Source organism: Balaenoptera physalus (genome assembly GCF_965194825.1).
Source record: "Balaenoptera physalus genome assembly, chromosome: 12".
In the NCBI taxonomy this organism is placed as follows: domain Eukaryota; kingdom Metazoa; phylum Chordata; class Mammalia; order Artiodactyla; family Balaenopteridae; genus Balaenoptera; species Balaenoptera physalus.
In genome coordinates this window covers 69929847-69946544 of record NC_138897.1, presented here as the reverse complement: position 1 = coordinate 69946544, position 16698 = coordinate 69929847, and the positions used below count along the sequence as shown (strand labels likewise).

At 48.1% G+C, this 16698-nt stretch overlaps 1 protein-coding gene across 5 annotated transcripts in view; it reads right to left on the bottom strand.

Annotated features, from left to right (window-relative positions):
- DGCR2 (DiGeorge syndrome critical region gene 2) overlaps positions 1-16698 on the bottom strand; it is a 71852-nt gene that overhangs the window by 5178 nt on the left and 49976 nt on the right. For 4 of the 5 annotated variants that reach the window (XM_082417235.1, XM_082417233.1, XM_082417236.1 and 1 more), the window contains 3 exons: positions 15651-15727; positions 14105-14281; positions 5145-5348 (listed from right to left, as the gene is read on the bottom strand). In XM_082417235.1, coding sequence (XP_082273361.1) covers positions 5145-5348; positions 14105-14281; positions 15651-15727 — 458 coding nt within the window. The remainder of the gene's footprint in view (positions 1-5144; positions 5349-14104; positions 14282-15650; positions 15728-16698) is intronic. The other variant, XM_082417237.1, reaches the window with a different exon arrangement.

Genomic DNA, 16698 nt, shown 5'->3' with positions numbered 1-16698 from the left:
TCCTGAAGGCTCTGTCCCCACCCCATTCCCCACCCGCCCCCATCGCTGGGGTTGAGCCCCGGAAGCCACTCGGGGCTGGACGGGGTGCTGAGCAGGACTGCGCATCCGGCCGCAGCACCCAGGTCCTCCCTGATGCAGGGGAGCTGAGGTCAGCAGGGCTGTGTCAGTGGCCTGAGTTCAGAGCTTGGCTTCAGTCCTACGGTGGGCCCAGAGCTCTCTGCCCCGCCCCTACACCCAGCAGTGCTCACATGTGGAGGCTGGGGTCACCTGGACCCCACAGGTGATCAGGAGAGGATGCAGGTGCAGCTTCCTCTGGACCCCAGAGTCCCTGTTTACAGCCCCTGTCTACCCTCAGCCCTGTCAGTGTCTGTTCTGATTCATTTTTTTTACCTTTTTATTTTATATTGGAGTACAGTTGATTAACAATGTTGTGTTAGTTTCAGGTGTACAACACAGTGATTCAGCTAAACATACATGCGTTGGCTGTTCTGGTTCCTGACCTCCCCAGGCCCACCCTCCTGTCCGCCCTCTCTGTGGGTGGGGAGCCTGGGGGCCACCACCAGGGACTCGACTGCGCACTCACGGTCTCGCAGGATGGAGAGGGGGCACCCAGGGAGGAAGTCTTCACACGGGAACCTCCCCCCACCGGCAACTCACGCTCCTCTCCCCATCGGGTCATAGCGCCCGCCCGAGTAAGGCTGGGCAGGGCCTGCTCTGGGCCAGCTCCGTGGTGGAGGCCCAGGGTCCTGCAGCAGCTTCCTCGGGGGGCCAGAGTCGGGCCTGCACCCGGATGTCTTGGGCAGAGGCGGTGGGGGCCTAGGGCCTGGGCAGCAGCTCTATGGTGAGCACCAACCCCGCCCCGCCAGCCAAGCGTCCCAAAGTCCTCTGCTTGTGGAGGCCGCAGCTGCAGGGCGCTCTGCTAAGGGACCCGTGCCTCTGACCGCACGTGTCCAGGGGCCTCACCAGGGTGACTCTGCACTCCCGGGGACACTGGCAGCTTCTGGTGATACCTTTGGTGGTCCCCAACAGCAGGCGGGGGAGGCACTTCTGGCACCTGGTGGGCAGAGGCCGGGGATGCAACTCAACATCCCGCTAGCCACTAGCTCAGGGTCTGACCTGCCCTGCCCGGCGCACACCAGGCTTGTTGGGAGCTGCTAGGAGAGGTGCTGGTGCGAGGCAGAGAGGGAGAGAACGGTGTCGGGCATTCCCAGGGCTCTCGCTTGCGTGAGGTTGCCACTTCTGCCGAGTCACAGAATCGGAACCAGGGGGATCTGGGAACACCTGCCTCCAGACGCAGCGTGGAAGCCAGGGAGCTTCACGGAGCAGGAGTGACCTGAGCCATGGGAGCCTCTGTGTCCACTCCCACTTCTGCAACAGCCACATGGGCAAGTCCCCAACCGCCAGCCCTGAGGAGACACTTCACAGCCAACACAGGTGCCAATTGGATGGCCAGGCTCACACTGGCCCTCCTCCCATGGGGCCAGAAAGCTTCCCCCAAAGCTGCATTTACTGCTGACAACACTGGAGTAAATGTGTGAAAGGAAACATCCTCTCACCAATTAGCTGCTGTTCTGATGCCGGTCTCAAGGGAACATTTCATCCCCGTCCGGGAGGAGGTCTGTCAGCCCAGGGGGCTGTTGGCATGTCTGTTAATTGGCGGCCAGCTCAGAGACCCCAGGGTGGGGGGGTACCTAAAGCAGCGGGCCTCTGCAATGACTAATTCCTGCTCAGTCCTAAAGTAAGCCCAAGGACATGGCCAAGGTCCCCATCATCCACGGTACTCACCAGGAAGAGGCACCAGCAGTCAGACATGAAGAAAAGAGTACTGTCCCAGGGGTCAGAGGCCAGCCAGGGGCCCCCGGGGGCCCCCAACATGGCAGGTCCCTCCATGGGGTCCGGACAGTGCCAGGCGGGGCTGCCTGCTGTGGTCCAGGCTGCAGGTCCCTGGCCAGCCCTGGGCCCCGACAGAAGACACATCCTGCTGCGGCAGACACTGCTGAATGGAAGGGGCCCCGGAGGTCGCTGGCCTGACCCGTGGTCTGATGCCTGAGCCTGCCCAGGCCTCCCCAGGCCACCACCAGGAGCTTGGTGCCCCACCGGGCTCGGTGCCAACAACAGCATCCAGTCTCTGCGGAGGAAGCAGGTGGAGCCGAAGCTCAGCAGGAATCGGAGGCGGGTGCCTGGTCCCTGATGCAGGCTCGGCTACCGGCTGGTGCACGGCCAGCACCTCACCTCTCGGCCCCACGCCCGGGCACCAGCGCAGGACGGAAGGAAAGGCCGTTGCTCAGCGTCCATTTGTTTCCTGAATGAGCCGAATGACCTTTGAACATCTTTTCAGGTGCTTGGCTGGCTTCGTGCATCTGCTCTGGTCAAGTGAGCCTCTGCCCATTTTTTAACAGGGTGGTTTGTTTTCTTACTGAGTTTTAAGAGTTCTTTAAATACTCTGAATACAAGACCTTTGTCCGATTTGTGTTTCTCTGTTGGTGGTTTATCTTTTCATTTCTTTAAGGGTCTTTCAATGAGCAGAAGTTTTCAATTTTGATGAAGTCTAATTTATCAATGTTTCTTTTGTGGACCATGCTTTTGATCTAAAAATGTTGCGTATCCCAAGGTCACAAAGATTTTTCTCCTGTTTTCTTTTAAAAGACTTAATTTTAAAAGAACATATGTTGGGGGGGGAGGGATAAATTGGGAGGTTGGGATTGACATATACACACTACTCTATATATAAAATAGATAACTAATAAGACCCTACTGTGTAGCACAGGGAACTCTACTCAATACTCTGTAATGGCCTATATGGGAAAAGAATCTAAAAAAAGAGTGGATATACGTATATGTCTAACTGATTCACTTTGCTGTATACCTGAAACTAAAACATTGTAAATCAACTATACCCCAATAAAAATTAAAAATAAAAGAACATATGTTTTCTTCTAGAAATTTTATAATTTAAAGTTTTACACAGGTGTATGACCATTTTGCAAGAAGTGTAGTGTAAGGTTAATTTTTTTGTTTTGCTTATGGATGTCCAATTGTTCCAGCTCCATTTGTTGAAAGACTATCCTTTCTTCATTGAATTGTCTTTGTACCTCGGCTAAACAGCAGTTGACCACATAAGTGTAGACTATTTCTAGACTCTCTATTCTGTTCCACTGATCTATGTGTCCATTCTTTTGCTAAAAAATCACTCTGTTTTGCTTACTATGACTATATAGTAAGTTTTATATCTGGTGTCATGAATCCTCCAACTTTGTTCTTTTTAAAAACTGGTTTGGCTATTCTAATTCCTTTGCCTTTCCACATGAATTTTAGAATCAGCTTGTTAATGTATATAAAAAACTCTGCTGGAATTTTGGTTGGTGCTGTACAGAATCTATAGATAATTTCGGGAGAATTAACCTCTTAGTGATATTGAGTCTTCTGATCCATGAACATGGTATACCTTTCCTTTTATTTATGCCCTTGATTTCTTTCATCAGTGTCTTAATGATTTGTAGCATACAGACGGTGTGCATATTTTGTAAGATTTGTACCTAAGTATTTCATGGTTTTTGGTGCTACTATAAATGGTACTTTTCTTAAAAATTTCAATTTCCAACTTTTTACAGGTAGTATATATAAAAATAATGGATTTTTGCATATTGACCTTGTATCTGGAGACCTTGCTAAACTAAACACATTTATTAATTCTAGTAACATTCTTGTAGATCCTCTGGGATTTTCTACACAGACAATCAGATCATCTACAACAAGAAATGATTCCATTTCTTCCCTTCTGGTCTGGATGCCTTTTCTGACATTGCCCTTGACCTCCCATACAACCCCAAACATGGTGGTGAGAGCAGACGTCCTATAGCCTTGTTGAAGGAGATATTTTCCTGGTGTCTCTTTCCTTGGTGCAGGGTGGGCAGTTCCCAGGAGAGGATGCTTGGCCTGGGAGGCAGTCAGAAGGCTGCAGAAGCAAGGCCACAGTGTGGGGCAGGGTGAGGCCCTGACTGGGCTGTTCTGGCTGCACTGGAGAGAGGCCTGTGGCAGTTCTGATCCTGCCCAGATGCCCTGAAGGCCGTGGTCTGCTGAGAAGTCCTCAGAGCTGGGTGGGCTCCATGGGCCATGCATGCCCACAGATGAGTCACCCTTGTATATGTCTGGTCATTCTTACAGAGCCTGGACAGAGAGTCAAGGCAGCAGAAGTCAACTCCTGAGAAATGGAACCAGGAATCCAGGTGAAGAGACTTGTGAAAGCCAGCATTTGACTCCCGTGTAAGGTGAGTAAGCTGGAGGCTGGAGTGATGTGGCTGGGGTGCAGGAGACCTGGCAGGCACCCAACTGGCTTGTCAGACGTCTGCAGGCACGTGCCCTTCAGCAGTGGGTAAAATCTACCCTGTGGGACGGGGAGGCCTGAGCGCACCCCAGCTCCATGTCCCCTGCTGGCTCCTCGCAAACATGGCCTCTGCATGCACCACAGCCAGCCACACGGGTTTGGGATACACGCCAGAGCACCCGGCCTGCCGAGCCTCAGCCAGCCTGACGCTGTCTGGCTTCCCCTGATGGCCCTGGGGAGCAGGACGGCTCTCGGTGTGTGGCCCTCACATGCGGCTCCAGCTTCCCTCCATGGGCCCTGCCCAAGCCGTCCGCTGTGGGGCCCACAAGCCCGTGTCGCTCACACTGAAATTCATGCTTCTGATTTACGTTTCTCTTGAGGTCCTGAATTCACAGGGAGATGCCAGCTGTTCTGGCGTGGAGAACAATCAGCTGCATGAGTTGCTGTGCTAAGGGCTGAAAGGACAGTCCCACCCGCTGCTCTTTTATCAGAAGTGGAAGGAGGAGGGTCACCCAGAGACCACATGGCCCCTGGCGTCCACCGTGAGTCACCACCGAGCGGGGAGGAGTTTTATGTCAAAACTGTGGGTAATATTTAATCTTTTTCTTAAAGATTCTAACAGTAAAGACTGACAATGGCAAGCAACAGAAACTGTCATCACCTTCCACGTCACCACACTCAGAAACAGGAAGAGCTCCAGTGGGGACCACGATGGAAGCCAGTTCTGAGTGTTACCAGGAGAGGAGACAGGCCTGCAGCCCTTGGTCACAGCTGCCATGTGAACACGCACCCCCACGCAAGGCCAAGCTCGCCATCTCACCTGGGTCCAGGCACATGAACTTGCAGCACTCCTTAGGGTCCTTGCGGTACTGCTGGCAGCCCTGGGGACGCTCGCACAGGGCAGCTACGCACATCTCGGGCTCCCCTCTGTGACAGGTGCAGCTCAGGCACGGGTCGTCTCCTTTGGGGGTGAAGTAGAACCCTTCATCCACAACGTTGTCCTTGATGTCGACACACGTCTGACCTGCAATAGGAAGAGATATGTGGGTCACCAGCCAGAGGAGCCCTGACTCCCCACCTGGGCCTGGGCCAGCATGACAGCAGAGGAGTTGGCAAGATGGACCTGGAGCAGCCCCTTCCAGGGTGGTGGGTCTGCCCATGGTCACAGGGAGGGGCTGAGAGGCCGCCCGACACACTGTCAGGACAACACGCTGCTCAGCATACCTGGCCACGAGCAGACAGCAGGGACAGAGAGCCCGGGGAGAAGCGCTTGCTTTCAAGTGCCTAAGCACATTACATGTGAGATTCCCTCCATTATAAAATGCAGGTGTCACGAGTACCAGCCCTTTTAGCATCAGAATGTATCTCAAATGAGCCTTGGGAGACGTTCCACTGGACCTGAGACACACAGTGAATTCGTGCAAAGCCGACTGGGACCAGAGGAGGAAGAACTGCTGGTGCAAGACAAGAGGGGGTGAAGGCGCAGGCCCTCAAGCAGGTTGGAGACACGCCCAATGCTGGGCATGAGGGCTGAGGCGGGGGCGTGGTTCTCCTCGGGGACATGAGAAGGAGATGTTCTGGTCTCTCAGTGGGGTAGGGACATCTAGGAAAACTCGCAGAAGACGCCACACCTTGGGTCTGTGCCACACTTGACTGGAGTCAAATCTGTGTAACCCATGTAATCAGGAGCGTGCAGGGCAAGAAACTTACATAAAACTGTTCCTGCTCGAACAGAGGGAGGAAGGATGAAGAAAATGAGCAGAGCCCTTGGAGATGCAGGAAAACCATCTGGAGACACAACGGACAAAGATGCCCACATTCACTGCAAAGCGAAATTCTGCACATCTAGGAAGCTCAATGGACTTCAAGTAGGAAAAACACAAAGAACTAACACATCAGACACGGCACAGGGAGAAAGCGGGAAGTCAGAGAGGGCGGAAATCTTAAAAAGAGCAAGAAAAAATGACACAATACTTATTGTGAACCCCAGTAAGATTTACTGCCAAGAGGCCAGAAGGCGGTGGGATAATGAATTCTAAGTGCTCAGAGGAAAAGCTGTCAACCAAGAGTTCTCCATCCAGCAAAGCTGCCTTTCAAATATGAAGACTTTCCCGGGTAAACAAAACCTGAGAGAACTTGTGCTTTCCGACTCCCAGGATAAGAAACACCAAAGGAAGCTCTGCGCCAAAAAGCAGGTGACCCTCAGAGAGTAATCTAAATCCATACAAAAAACCAAAAAGCGCTAGAAAAGGCAATTATGTAATTATAAGACAGTATAAATGCATATTTTTCCTCCTTTATTCTCTCAACTTAATTAAAAGGCAAATGTATAAAATAATATATCTATAGTGTAGTGTTGGGCCCATAACATATGGAAAGGTAATATACCTGGAATGTATGTGCCAGTGACAGTGAAAGAGGTACGTGGAAGCAAAGCTGCACTGGGCAAAGGAAACGGCTGCAGACGGTAAAGCAATTACAACTGTGTAGTGTTGGGTTTTTAACGTTAAAAGATCTGATGTATGCAGTACTCATGCTGCAAAGAGAGGTAAAGAGAACGGAGTTTCACAGAAGTATGTGACAGTGTGATTTAGAAGAAGCATATATTTGGTCATTCAGATGACCAACATACACTTCTCATATACATTTGGTCTTCGCCCACAGTTCCTGGCTCACAAATGCTTGGAATTTCCTAAGTGCAGAGAGTAATACAGGAGTCTTTTGTTCTGTGATGAAGCGACTTTTGGAAGCTGGTTGCCAGGAGGACCAACCCTGTGATCAGAGGGTTGGAACTTTTGGTTCCCATCCCTTGATTTCTGGGGAAGGGGTGGGTAGGGGCGGGTGGAGGTTGAATTAATCACCAACGGCCAACGATTTAATCAATCATGCCTATATAATGAAGCCTCCATAAAAACCCAAAAGGACAGCTTTTTGGCCCTTTTTGGAAAGCTTCCATGGCATGGAACCAGACCGTTTCTGTGGGCCACTGTGCTGGGCACCAAGCTCCCCAAGAACAGAGCTCCTTCATTGGGGACCTCGCCTTATGTGTCTCCTCATCACAATAAATCAGTAATCTAGTGGGTAGACAGGTTTCCTGAGTTCTGTGAGCTGTTATAGCAAATTAATCAAGCCTGAGGAGGGGTCAGGGGAACACCATTTTACAGCTACCACTGGAAAAGAAGGAGACTTTAAGTAAAACAAACAGAAACTACTATGGGTAAAAAAGAGGTTCAATTAATGATTGAAAGGTTCAACTCACCAGGAAGATATAATAATTATAATGGCTTATGTCCCCAACAACATGGTCTCAAGAAAGATAAAGCTAAAATTAGAGAGTATCAAGGAAAAATGGATGAATCAACATCCATAGTGAGAGATTATAACATGTCTCTTTCAAAAATTGATGTATCATGCAGCCAAAAAAGATCTTAGCAAGAGCACCAACAAGCCTGAGCTACCAGATGTATAAAAACCCTGTGGCTGGGAGTTCATAAAGATGAATCAAAGAGGCAAACCTCCAGTGAGACTGATCAAGAAAAAAGGAAGAGTACGTAAATGATATCAGGAAACAAAAGGAGAGCCCAATGACAGACATACAAATGCTTCAAAAAAATCATAAGCTATTATTTAGATTAGATTACATGAGCAATGCCCTAGATACACATGACTTACCAAAACTGACTCAAGAAAACTAGGAGATGTGAATACGCCTATAGCCATTAAAGGAACTAAATCAGCATTAAAAATCTCACATGTATACACACACACACGCACTTGCACGTGCACACATACACACACGTCTTAGCTCTGTCCATTGAAAGGGCATAAAAGCAATGAGCATTAACTAGTGGTCAGGTCCTCCAAGGATGATTCCAGAGAGTACAAGATGAACTTGGAAATGCTCAAAGAATGATGCAGACATGTCAAAAGGACAGCCTGTGTAACTGTTATTATTTCACAATGCTCATGAATCCAAAAGCTTAGAGAAGAAATGGCTCAATTATTTGAAAACCACAAACTATCAAAAACTCACTGAAGAGGAAATAAGATAATCTTGATAGTCCTATAACCATTAAATAAATTGAATTCATAATTAAAAAGCTGTCCCCAAATGGTTTTACTGGAGAAGTCTACCAAATATTTGAAAAATTAACACCAATTCTATATAATCTTTTCCAGAAAACAGAAGAGGGTGGAACATTTCTCAACTCATTTTGTGAGGTCAGTGTTACCCTGATACCAAAACTGTACAGTACAAAAAAAGAAAACTACAGACCAATATTTCTCATGGACTTAAATGTAAAAATCCTCAGTAAAATATTAGCAAACCAAATTCAACATTGTACTCAATGAATTATATACTATGACCAAGTGGGATTTATTCCAGAAATGTAAATCTGGTTTAATATTAAAAAAATCAGGGACTTCCCTGGTGGCGCAGTGGTTAAGAGCCTGCCTGCCAATGTAGGGGACACTGGGTTCGATCCCTGGTCTGGGAAGATCCCACATGCTGTGGAGCAACTAAGCCCGTGTGCCACAACTACTGAGCCTGTGCTCTACAATCCACGAGCCACAACTACTGAAGCCCGCGCACCTAGAGCCCATGCTCCGCAACAAGAGAAGCCACTGCAAAGAGGAGCCACCGCAATGAGAAACCCGCACACCACAACGAAGGGTAGCCCCTGCTCGCTGCAACTAGAGAAAGCCCGCGCAAAGCAACAAAGACCCAACGCAGCCAAAAATAAATAAAATAAAATAAATTTATAAAAATTTAAAAATTTAAAAATCAACGTACTCCACCATCTCGATAAGCTAAGGAAGAAATACCATATGTTCATAAAAAATGATGCAGAAAAAGCATTTGACAAAATCTAATATTTATAAAAACTCTTAGCAAGTTAGGAATAAAGGGAAACTTCGACTTGATAAAAAATACCTGCCCAAAATACCTATAGCTAATATGATACTTAATGGTAAAAGGAGTGAATACATTGCCCATAAGATCAGGATACCTGTTCTCATCATTCTTATTCGACACAGTGCTGGGAGTTTTAGGCATTGCAGTAAGGCAAGATAAACAAGTAAAAGACACAGAGATTGAGAAGAAAGAAATAAAACTATCTCTATTTGCAGATAACATGATTGTATATATAGAAATCCCAAGCAATCTACCAAAAAACTTCCTAGAATAAGTGACTTCAGCAAGGTCACAGAATACAAGATCAAAATACAAAAACCAATTACATTTCTTTACACTAACAATAAACATATGTAAGCCAAAATTTAAAACACATACATTTACAACTGCTCCAAAGAAAATGAATTACTTAGATATATACTTACACATGTAGAGGATCTGTTTGCTGAAAAATACATAATGCTCATGAAAGAAATAAAAGAATATCTAAGTAAATGGAGAGACATACCATGTTTGTGCATTGGAAGATTCAACATTGTAAAGATGTACATCTCCCCAGATTGACCTATAGGTTTAATGCACTTCCTATCTAAATCCCAGCAAGGTTTTTATAGACAGATAAGCTTATTCTAAAATTTAGGTAGAAAAGGCACAGGCTCTAGAACAGCTAAAACCATCCTGACCTAGAAGAATAAGGTGGGAGGAACCACTTCCTGATTTCAACACTGATTATACAGCTACAGTAATCAAGACAGTGTGGTAATGCAGAAGGTTCAATGGAACAGAATAGAGACCCAGAAATATACCCACACAAACATGCTTGACTAAGTTTTGACAACGGCACAAAATGCAATGGAGGCAAGACAGCTTTTCAACAAACAGTGCCGGAGCAACTGGACATCCACAGCAAAAAAATGAAGCTTGACCTAATTCTCACACCTTATTAAAAAATTAACTCAAAATGGATCATAGACTCAAATGTAAAATACAAACTGTAAAACTTTTAGAACACAACACAAGGTAAACTCTTCAGAATGTAAGGCTAGGCAAAGAGTTTTCAGACTTGACACCAAAAGAGTGACCCATAGAAGGAAGAATTGTTAAACTGGACTTCAGCAAAACTAAAAACCTTTGTTCTGTTAAAGCCCATGTGAAGAGGATGAAGACAAGCTACAGAATAGGAAAAATACCTGTAAAAAACTCATCTGCCAAAGAACTAGAACCTACAATACATAAAGAACTCTCAAAACTCAACAGTAGGGAGCTCCCTGGTGGCGCAGTGGTTAAGAATCCACCTGCCGATGCAGGGGACATGGGTTCGAGCCCTGGTCCGGGAAGATCCCACATGCCGCAGAGCAACTAAGCCCGTGTGCCACAACTACTGAGCCTGCATGCTGCAACTACTGACCCCGTGTGCCACAACTACTGAGCCCACGCGCCACAACTACTGAAGCCCACGTGCCTAGAGCCCGTGCTCCGCAGCAAGAGAAGCCACCGCAATGAGAAGCCCACACACCGCAATGAAGAGTAGTCCCCGCTCGCTGCAACTAGAGAAAGCCCGTGCGCAGCAACGAAGACCCAATGCAGCCAAAAAAATAAATAAAATAAAAAATAAATAAATTTTAAAAAAAACAACAAAAAAAACTCAACAGTAGAAAAACCAAACAATCCAACTAGAAAATGGACAAATGACATGGACAGATATTTCACCAAAGAAACTATACAAATAAGCACACGGAAAGGTTTAACATCATTAGCCTCAGGGAAATGCAAATTAAAACCATGAGATAGTACTACATACCTATCAGAATGGCTAAAAATTAAAAACAGTAAAAATCACAAGTGCTGGCCACGATGTGGAGAAAACTGGGTCACTCTTACATGGCTGGTGGGAATGTAAACACTCTGAAAAAGTTCGCTAGTTTCATAAACAATGAAACATGCAACTACCATACAACCCAGCAACTGCAATCCTGTGCATTTATCCCAGAGAAGGGAAAACTTACATTCACAGAAAAACCTGTGTGCACATGTTTATGGCAGCTTTAACTGTAACAGTCAAAAACTGCAATCGGCTCAGCTGTCCTTCAACAGGTTAGTGACTGGTTAAATGCTACTCAGCAATAAAAAGGAACAAAGTACTGACAAGACACACGTGTAACAACTTGGAACTGTGCTGGGCAAAGAGCCAATCCCAAAAGGATGCATAGCAATATGGTTCAATTTATACAACACTATTGAAATGAAAAAACTTTAGAAATGTTAGTGGTTGTAAGTGGTCAGGGCCAGCCCACCTCCAGCTTCCCACACCAACCACATCCAATCCGAGCACACCTGGAGCCATCAGGGCACCACTGAAAAGTCCCTTGCTGGATCCACAACCCCAGCTGGAAGTGGGGAAGCACTTGAGGAGCCCATGCCGCTGGGAGGCCTTGAGGACAGATGCCCTGAAGAGGGGCCCAAAGGGAAAACCTAAAGCAGAGGCTGGAACAGACACTAAGAAGAGCCCTGTAGCAAACCAGATGCATAAAGGTAGCCACAGCCCAGCCCGACTCCTGCTGAGACAGACCCCTCCACCCACTACATCCAAGGCCCACAGAAGAAAGGCCAGCCTATTTCCAGGCACCAAAATGACGGGACTCCCCTCTACTGTCCTACACAAGGCGCTGACTTTCAACAAAATATGACAAGGCACACGACAAACCAGAAGAGAATACCAAACTCCAGAGACAACACGATCATCAAATCCAGACTCGGATATGACACAGAAGAAGGAACTAACACACAGAAAATTTAACACAAGTAGGATTAATATGCGAAAACCTCTAGTGGAAAAGCTGACAACATACAAGATGGGAAATTCAGCAGAGAGAAACCGTAAGCATCAAACAGAAATGCTAGAAATGAAATGTTAAAAAAAAAAAAGATGAAGAAAGCCATCAGTGGGTTCACAAGTAGACTCAACACAGCCAAGGAAAGAATTAGTAAACTCGAAGACAGGTCTATAGAAATTACTCAAACAGAAAGACCAAAAGGAAATTAGAGACACCACAACTAAGTGCAATGCATGATTCTGGACTGGATCCTGGGCCAAGAAAAAGAAAACCCGTAAAGCACATTATTGAAACAACTGATAACACCAGAGTAACAAATTGCAGATTGTTGTGCGGTGTTTGTTGTGTAGTATTTATTGTGCAGTGTTGTGTCTAGATCAAACGTCCTTGTTTGGATAATTGTGCTGTGGTTATATAAGAACATGCTGTTGTTCTTAGAAATACGCACTGAGTATTTAGGCCTCAAGGGCACAGTATCTCTAACTTACTCTCAAAAGATTTAGGAAAAATAGGCAGAAAAGAATGATAAAGCAAATGTGGCAAAATATAAATAACTGGTGATTCTGTGTAGAAGGCGTATGACAGGAAGTTCCTTGTATCATTCTAGTAACTTTTCCCTAAGTGTGGAATGATATCTAAGTAACAAGTTAGAAAGTTCCCTAGCCCCTGGGCCCAGATGCTCCTATAGGTTTGGTCTATCAAACAAGGACAAGATTATCACCAACTTGTACAAACTGACTTAGAGGCTGGTAAAAGAGAATGCTTCCCAGCTCATTTCATAAAACTAATACAAATGTGATACCAAAAACTATTCAAGGAGCACGTGGAAAAGGAATGGTAGTAAGAGGCTAAGCTCACTTCTTAAAGCAGTTTCAAAAATCCTAAATAAAATATCAGCAAACCAAAGCTGGCAATATACATACAAAAACCAGGATGGTTTAAAATGAGAAAATCTATTAATGTGAAAGAGTAAATGATAAAATCACATAATATAAACAAGGCAGTAATGTAAAACAGTAAAGAAGAAACACCACACACTCCCAATAAATGCCAAAAAAGCATTAATATAAAAATCAATACATTTTTGTAATGTAAAAATTCCCAGCAAACAAGGACTAGACGGGTACTTCCTTAGCCTCATAAAGGTATCTGGTTTTCTAAGTCCTAGAGAAAGTCTTACATTTAATGCTGAAACACTAAAAGCCATCCCTTTTGGGCTGGGAAGATAAGAATGCTCATTACTACCACTTCTAAGTGAAGCTGCAAGAAAAGAAACACCAGGGAAAAAAAGTAAAGAAGTTTTAAAGAGAGAAAAGAGATTTGAAAGAAAACACAAAAACGTCTAAACAGAAAGTCTATTCTCTAATAGACACCTAATAAGGGAGTTCAGAAAACTGATCCCCAAATTCATACAGAAGAGGAAAAGGCCCACAACAGGCAACACGATGGCTGAGGACAGGAGAGGAGCCCACCAGCTGGGAGGACTTCTCACGAAGCTCCTATAAATGTGATGACATGGTGCCCATGCAAGAACTGACCAACGGCCAAGTCCAAAACCAGGCTCTGGCCCCTATGAAACCCTGACCCACGACAAATCAGCAGGGAAGGCAAGGATGGTCCCCGGAGAGGACAGATGAGGGAGCCCTGCCCTCGGGCTGCACAATCACGGCGTGGCCCTGAGGCTGGAAGAACCTCAATGTGGAACGTGGGAGAGCGAGCTGGCAGAGGACCCAGAACAGACCTGACACCACAGGCTGGAGGGCAGCGGCCCAGACGGGGCTGACAGAGAAGCAGAGTGAGGGCCTCTGGAGGACCCGCGGAGAGCAGGGGGAGGTGACTAAGGGAGTCCGAGGCTCCGGGACACCACGAGATGCGGCAGGTCCTCTGGTCACCACTGTCATCCCGACTCCTAACGACACGGGGTGGGCAGGGCCTCTGTCCTGCGGGGAGATGAGGGCCCAGGGATGACATTGCAGCCCAGCCTACAGGGCCAAACGGGACGCCTCCCAGCGTCAGATGTGCGCTTACTTCTTTTACACAGAAACGAGGACTTGTCATGGCAGCTCTCAGCATGCCAGCTGTGCAGGTCGTGGTGGCGGAGCGTGGGGAAGTGGAAGCACTGCAGCTGCGCACAGAACACGCCATCACCCTCTGACGTGGCCGCCGCGAAGATGGGGTCCGGGGGCAGGAGCACCTCTGAGGAGCCTGCGGGACAGACAGTGTCACAGCACGATGGCAGCAGGCCGGGGAGCAGGGAGGCGGGCACGCTTAGAAACGTTACTGCAACGTCAGAGGCCCTGCAAGGACGGCAGTGCCCACAGGAAGGAGAAAGACGCCCCTTCCTCCCCAGAGGGACTCAGCCAGTGAGAAGCTGTGGACTCTCCTCGACCACAGTGTCAGGACCACAAGTGTGCCCAGGAGTGTCCGCACTGTCCTAAAGGCTGGCACCCTCTGCTGGGGCTAGGGATTCACCCCAAGAGCTGGGATTAGGGCAGGTGAGAACCTACTAGAATGATCCTCCGCAGGCATGCTATGACTCTGAGCCTGGAAACCTAATGGCCATTTCCGAGTCAACTACTCCACCGGGAAATAGGAACAGGCACTCATACTCCAGGAGTACAGGTCAGGGATGCTCCAGCAGGACCTTTGAGGACTGAGGGGGTGCCGCTCGGGGGGAAGCCACTGCCCGGGGCCCTGACCGGTCTGTGTGGAGACACGGCCGCCCATCTGCCACAAGGTCCCCCAGGCTGGGAGACGGGTGAGCTCTGCCCGAGCGCGACGTCCCTTCACTTTCCACAGGGAGGTGACAGAGCAAGCTGCCCGGGATCCCCGGGCTCACCAGCCCTCACTTGTCCTCAGAGACACATCAACAGCAGGACTGGGATGTGTTTGGGAAAAGGAACTGGCCCCAAGCTCAAGCCAGAGGCCCAAGGAGCAGCCTAACAGGAGAGGCCCAAGGAGGGACAAGGCAAGGCGTGTGGCTCGGGTGGCAGGTGGAGGAACCTGCCAGCACCCGGGCAATGGGACAGGTGACCACAGGCAGGTGGGAACGCAGCTGCTCACACGGCTCCTGATGTCACCTCGGTAGTTAAAGCAACACACACGTACGCTCACACATGCACGCTCACACTCACATACACGATCTATTTTAATTCCACCTGCCTGACGGTTCCAGGATGTTTTTGGACTCTAACTCTGACCTTCCCTGTCCTAGGAAGCCTGTCCCTCCCTCTCTGGCCTGAGTTCATGTCCGCTGCACACTCTGCTCATTTTTATGCTCCAATTAAAGTTGTGGACTTTGAAACGAGGGTGGACGGTCTAGAAATGGCCAAGGGAGAAGCCACCACAGGTTCCAGAGGAGGCCAAGCCCCACCTGGGCCTGGGGGAAGGGCCTGACCGGGGCTGGGCCATCACAGCCTCCCCGGGTCTGGGGCCCAATCCTCCACACAGCCCCGCACCGGGCACCCGGGTGGGAGAAGGTTGGAGTGGAGAGCCTGGCAACAGTCGCCCTTGTCAGGATGACACCCCCCAGGTTCAAGCCCAACAACACTTCTGAAGGACCAGGAAGCCTTACCTTTGAATGCCACCTCCCAGTGACCTTCTAAGGAGCGGTTCCGGCCAGTGATGACGTACTGGTAGCCGACCCACAACCTGCAGGAAGACAGATGGCAGGAGACTTCAGTGGGACAGAGGGAAGCAGGCACCACCGTGTGAGTGTGTGCATGTTTTCTTTTTTTTAAAAATAAACTTATTTATTTATTTATTTTTGGCTGCACTGGGTCTTCGTTGCTGTGTGCAGGCTTTCTCTAGTTGCAGAGAGCGGAGGCTACTCTTCATTCCAGTGCGCAGGCTTCTCGTTGTGGTGGCTTCTCTTGTTGCAGAGCACGGGCTCTAGGTGCGAGGGCTTCAGTAGTTGTGGCACGTGGGCTCAGCAGTTGTGGCTTACAGACTCTAGAGCACAGGCTCAGTAGTTGTGGCACATGGGCTTAGCTGCTTCACGGCATGTGGGATCTTCCCGGACCAGGGCTCGAACCCGTGTCCCCTGCATTGGCAGGTGGCTTCTCAACCACTGCGCCACCAGGGAAGCCCAATGTGTGCATTTTTAATAGTTACACTAACCTTTAAAATATTGAGCTTCAAAGGCATTAATGATTTTTGAAAGTTTTGATACTTAGTTTTAATAAAATGCGTTAAAATTCTAAATAATAAACTCACTAGTCAGAAAAAGTTTTTATCTCGGGTAACTCCTGCCAAGACTCTTCTTATTAGCTGATCCAATAAAGCTTTTACATTCTAAGTAAAATCAACCTAGTTCTTGGTGGACACAAACCTGTGAATACACTAAAACCAAAGAGTAGTATGCTCCGAGGGGTGAGTTTTACGGCATATGAATTACACCTCAATAAAAGACAACCCCTATGAGTACACACTGCCTCCCTTGGAGCCTCCCACCTGGCAGGTGCTCCCGAGTGTGCTCGGCACAGCACTCAGGGGCCCCCGACCCCAGCCTCCCAGCTCTGGAGATGTCCATCAGTGGGTCCCCGGCTGCCATGGGTGCCACTCTGCCCCTCCAGCCCCCACCATGCATGTGCCCATCCTGAGGGCACATCCCCACCCCTCTC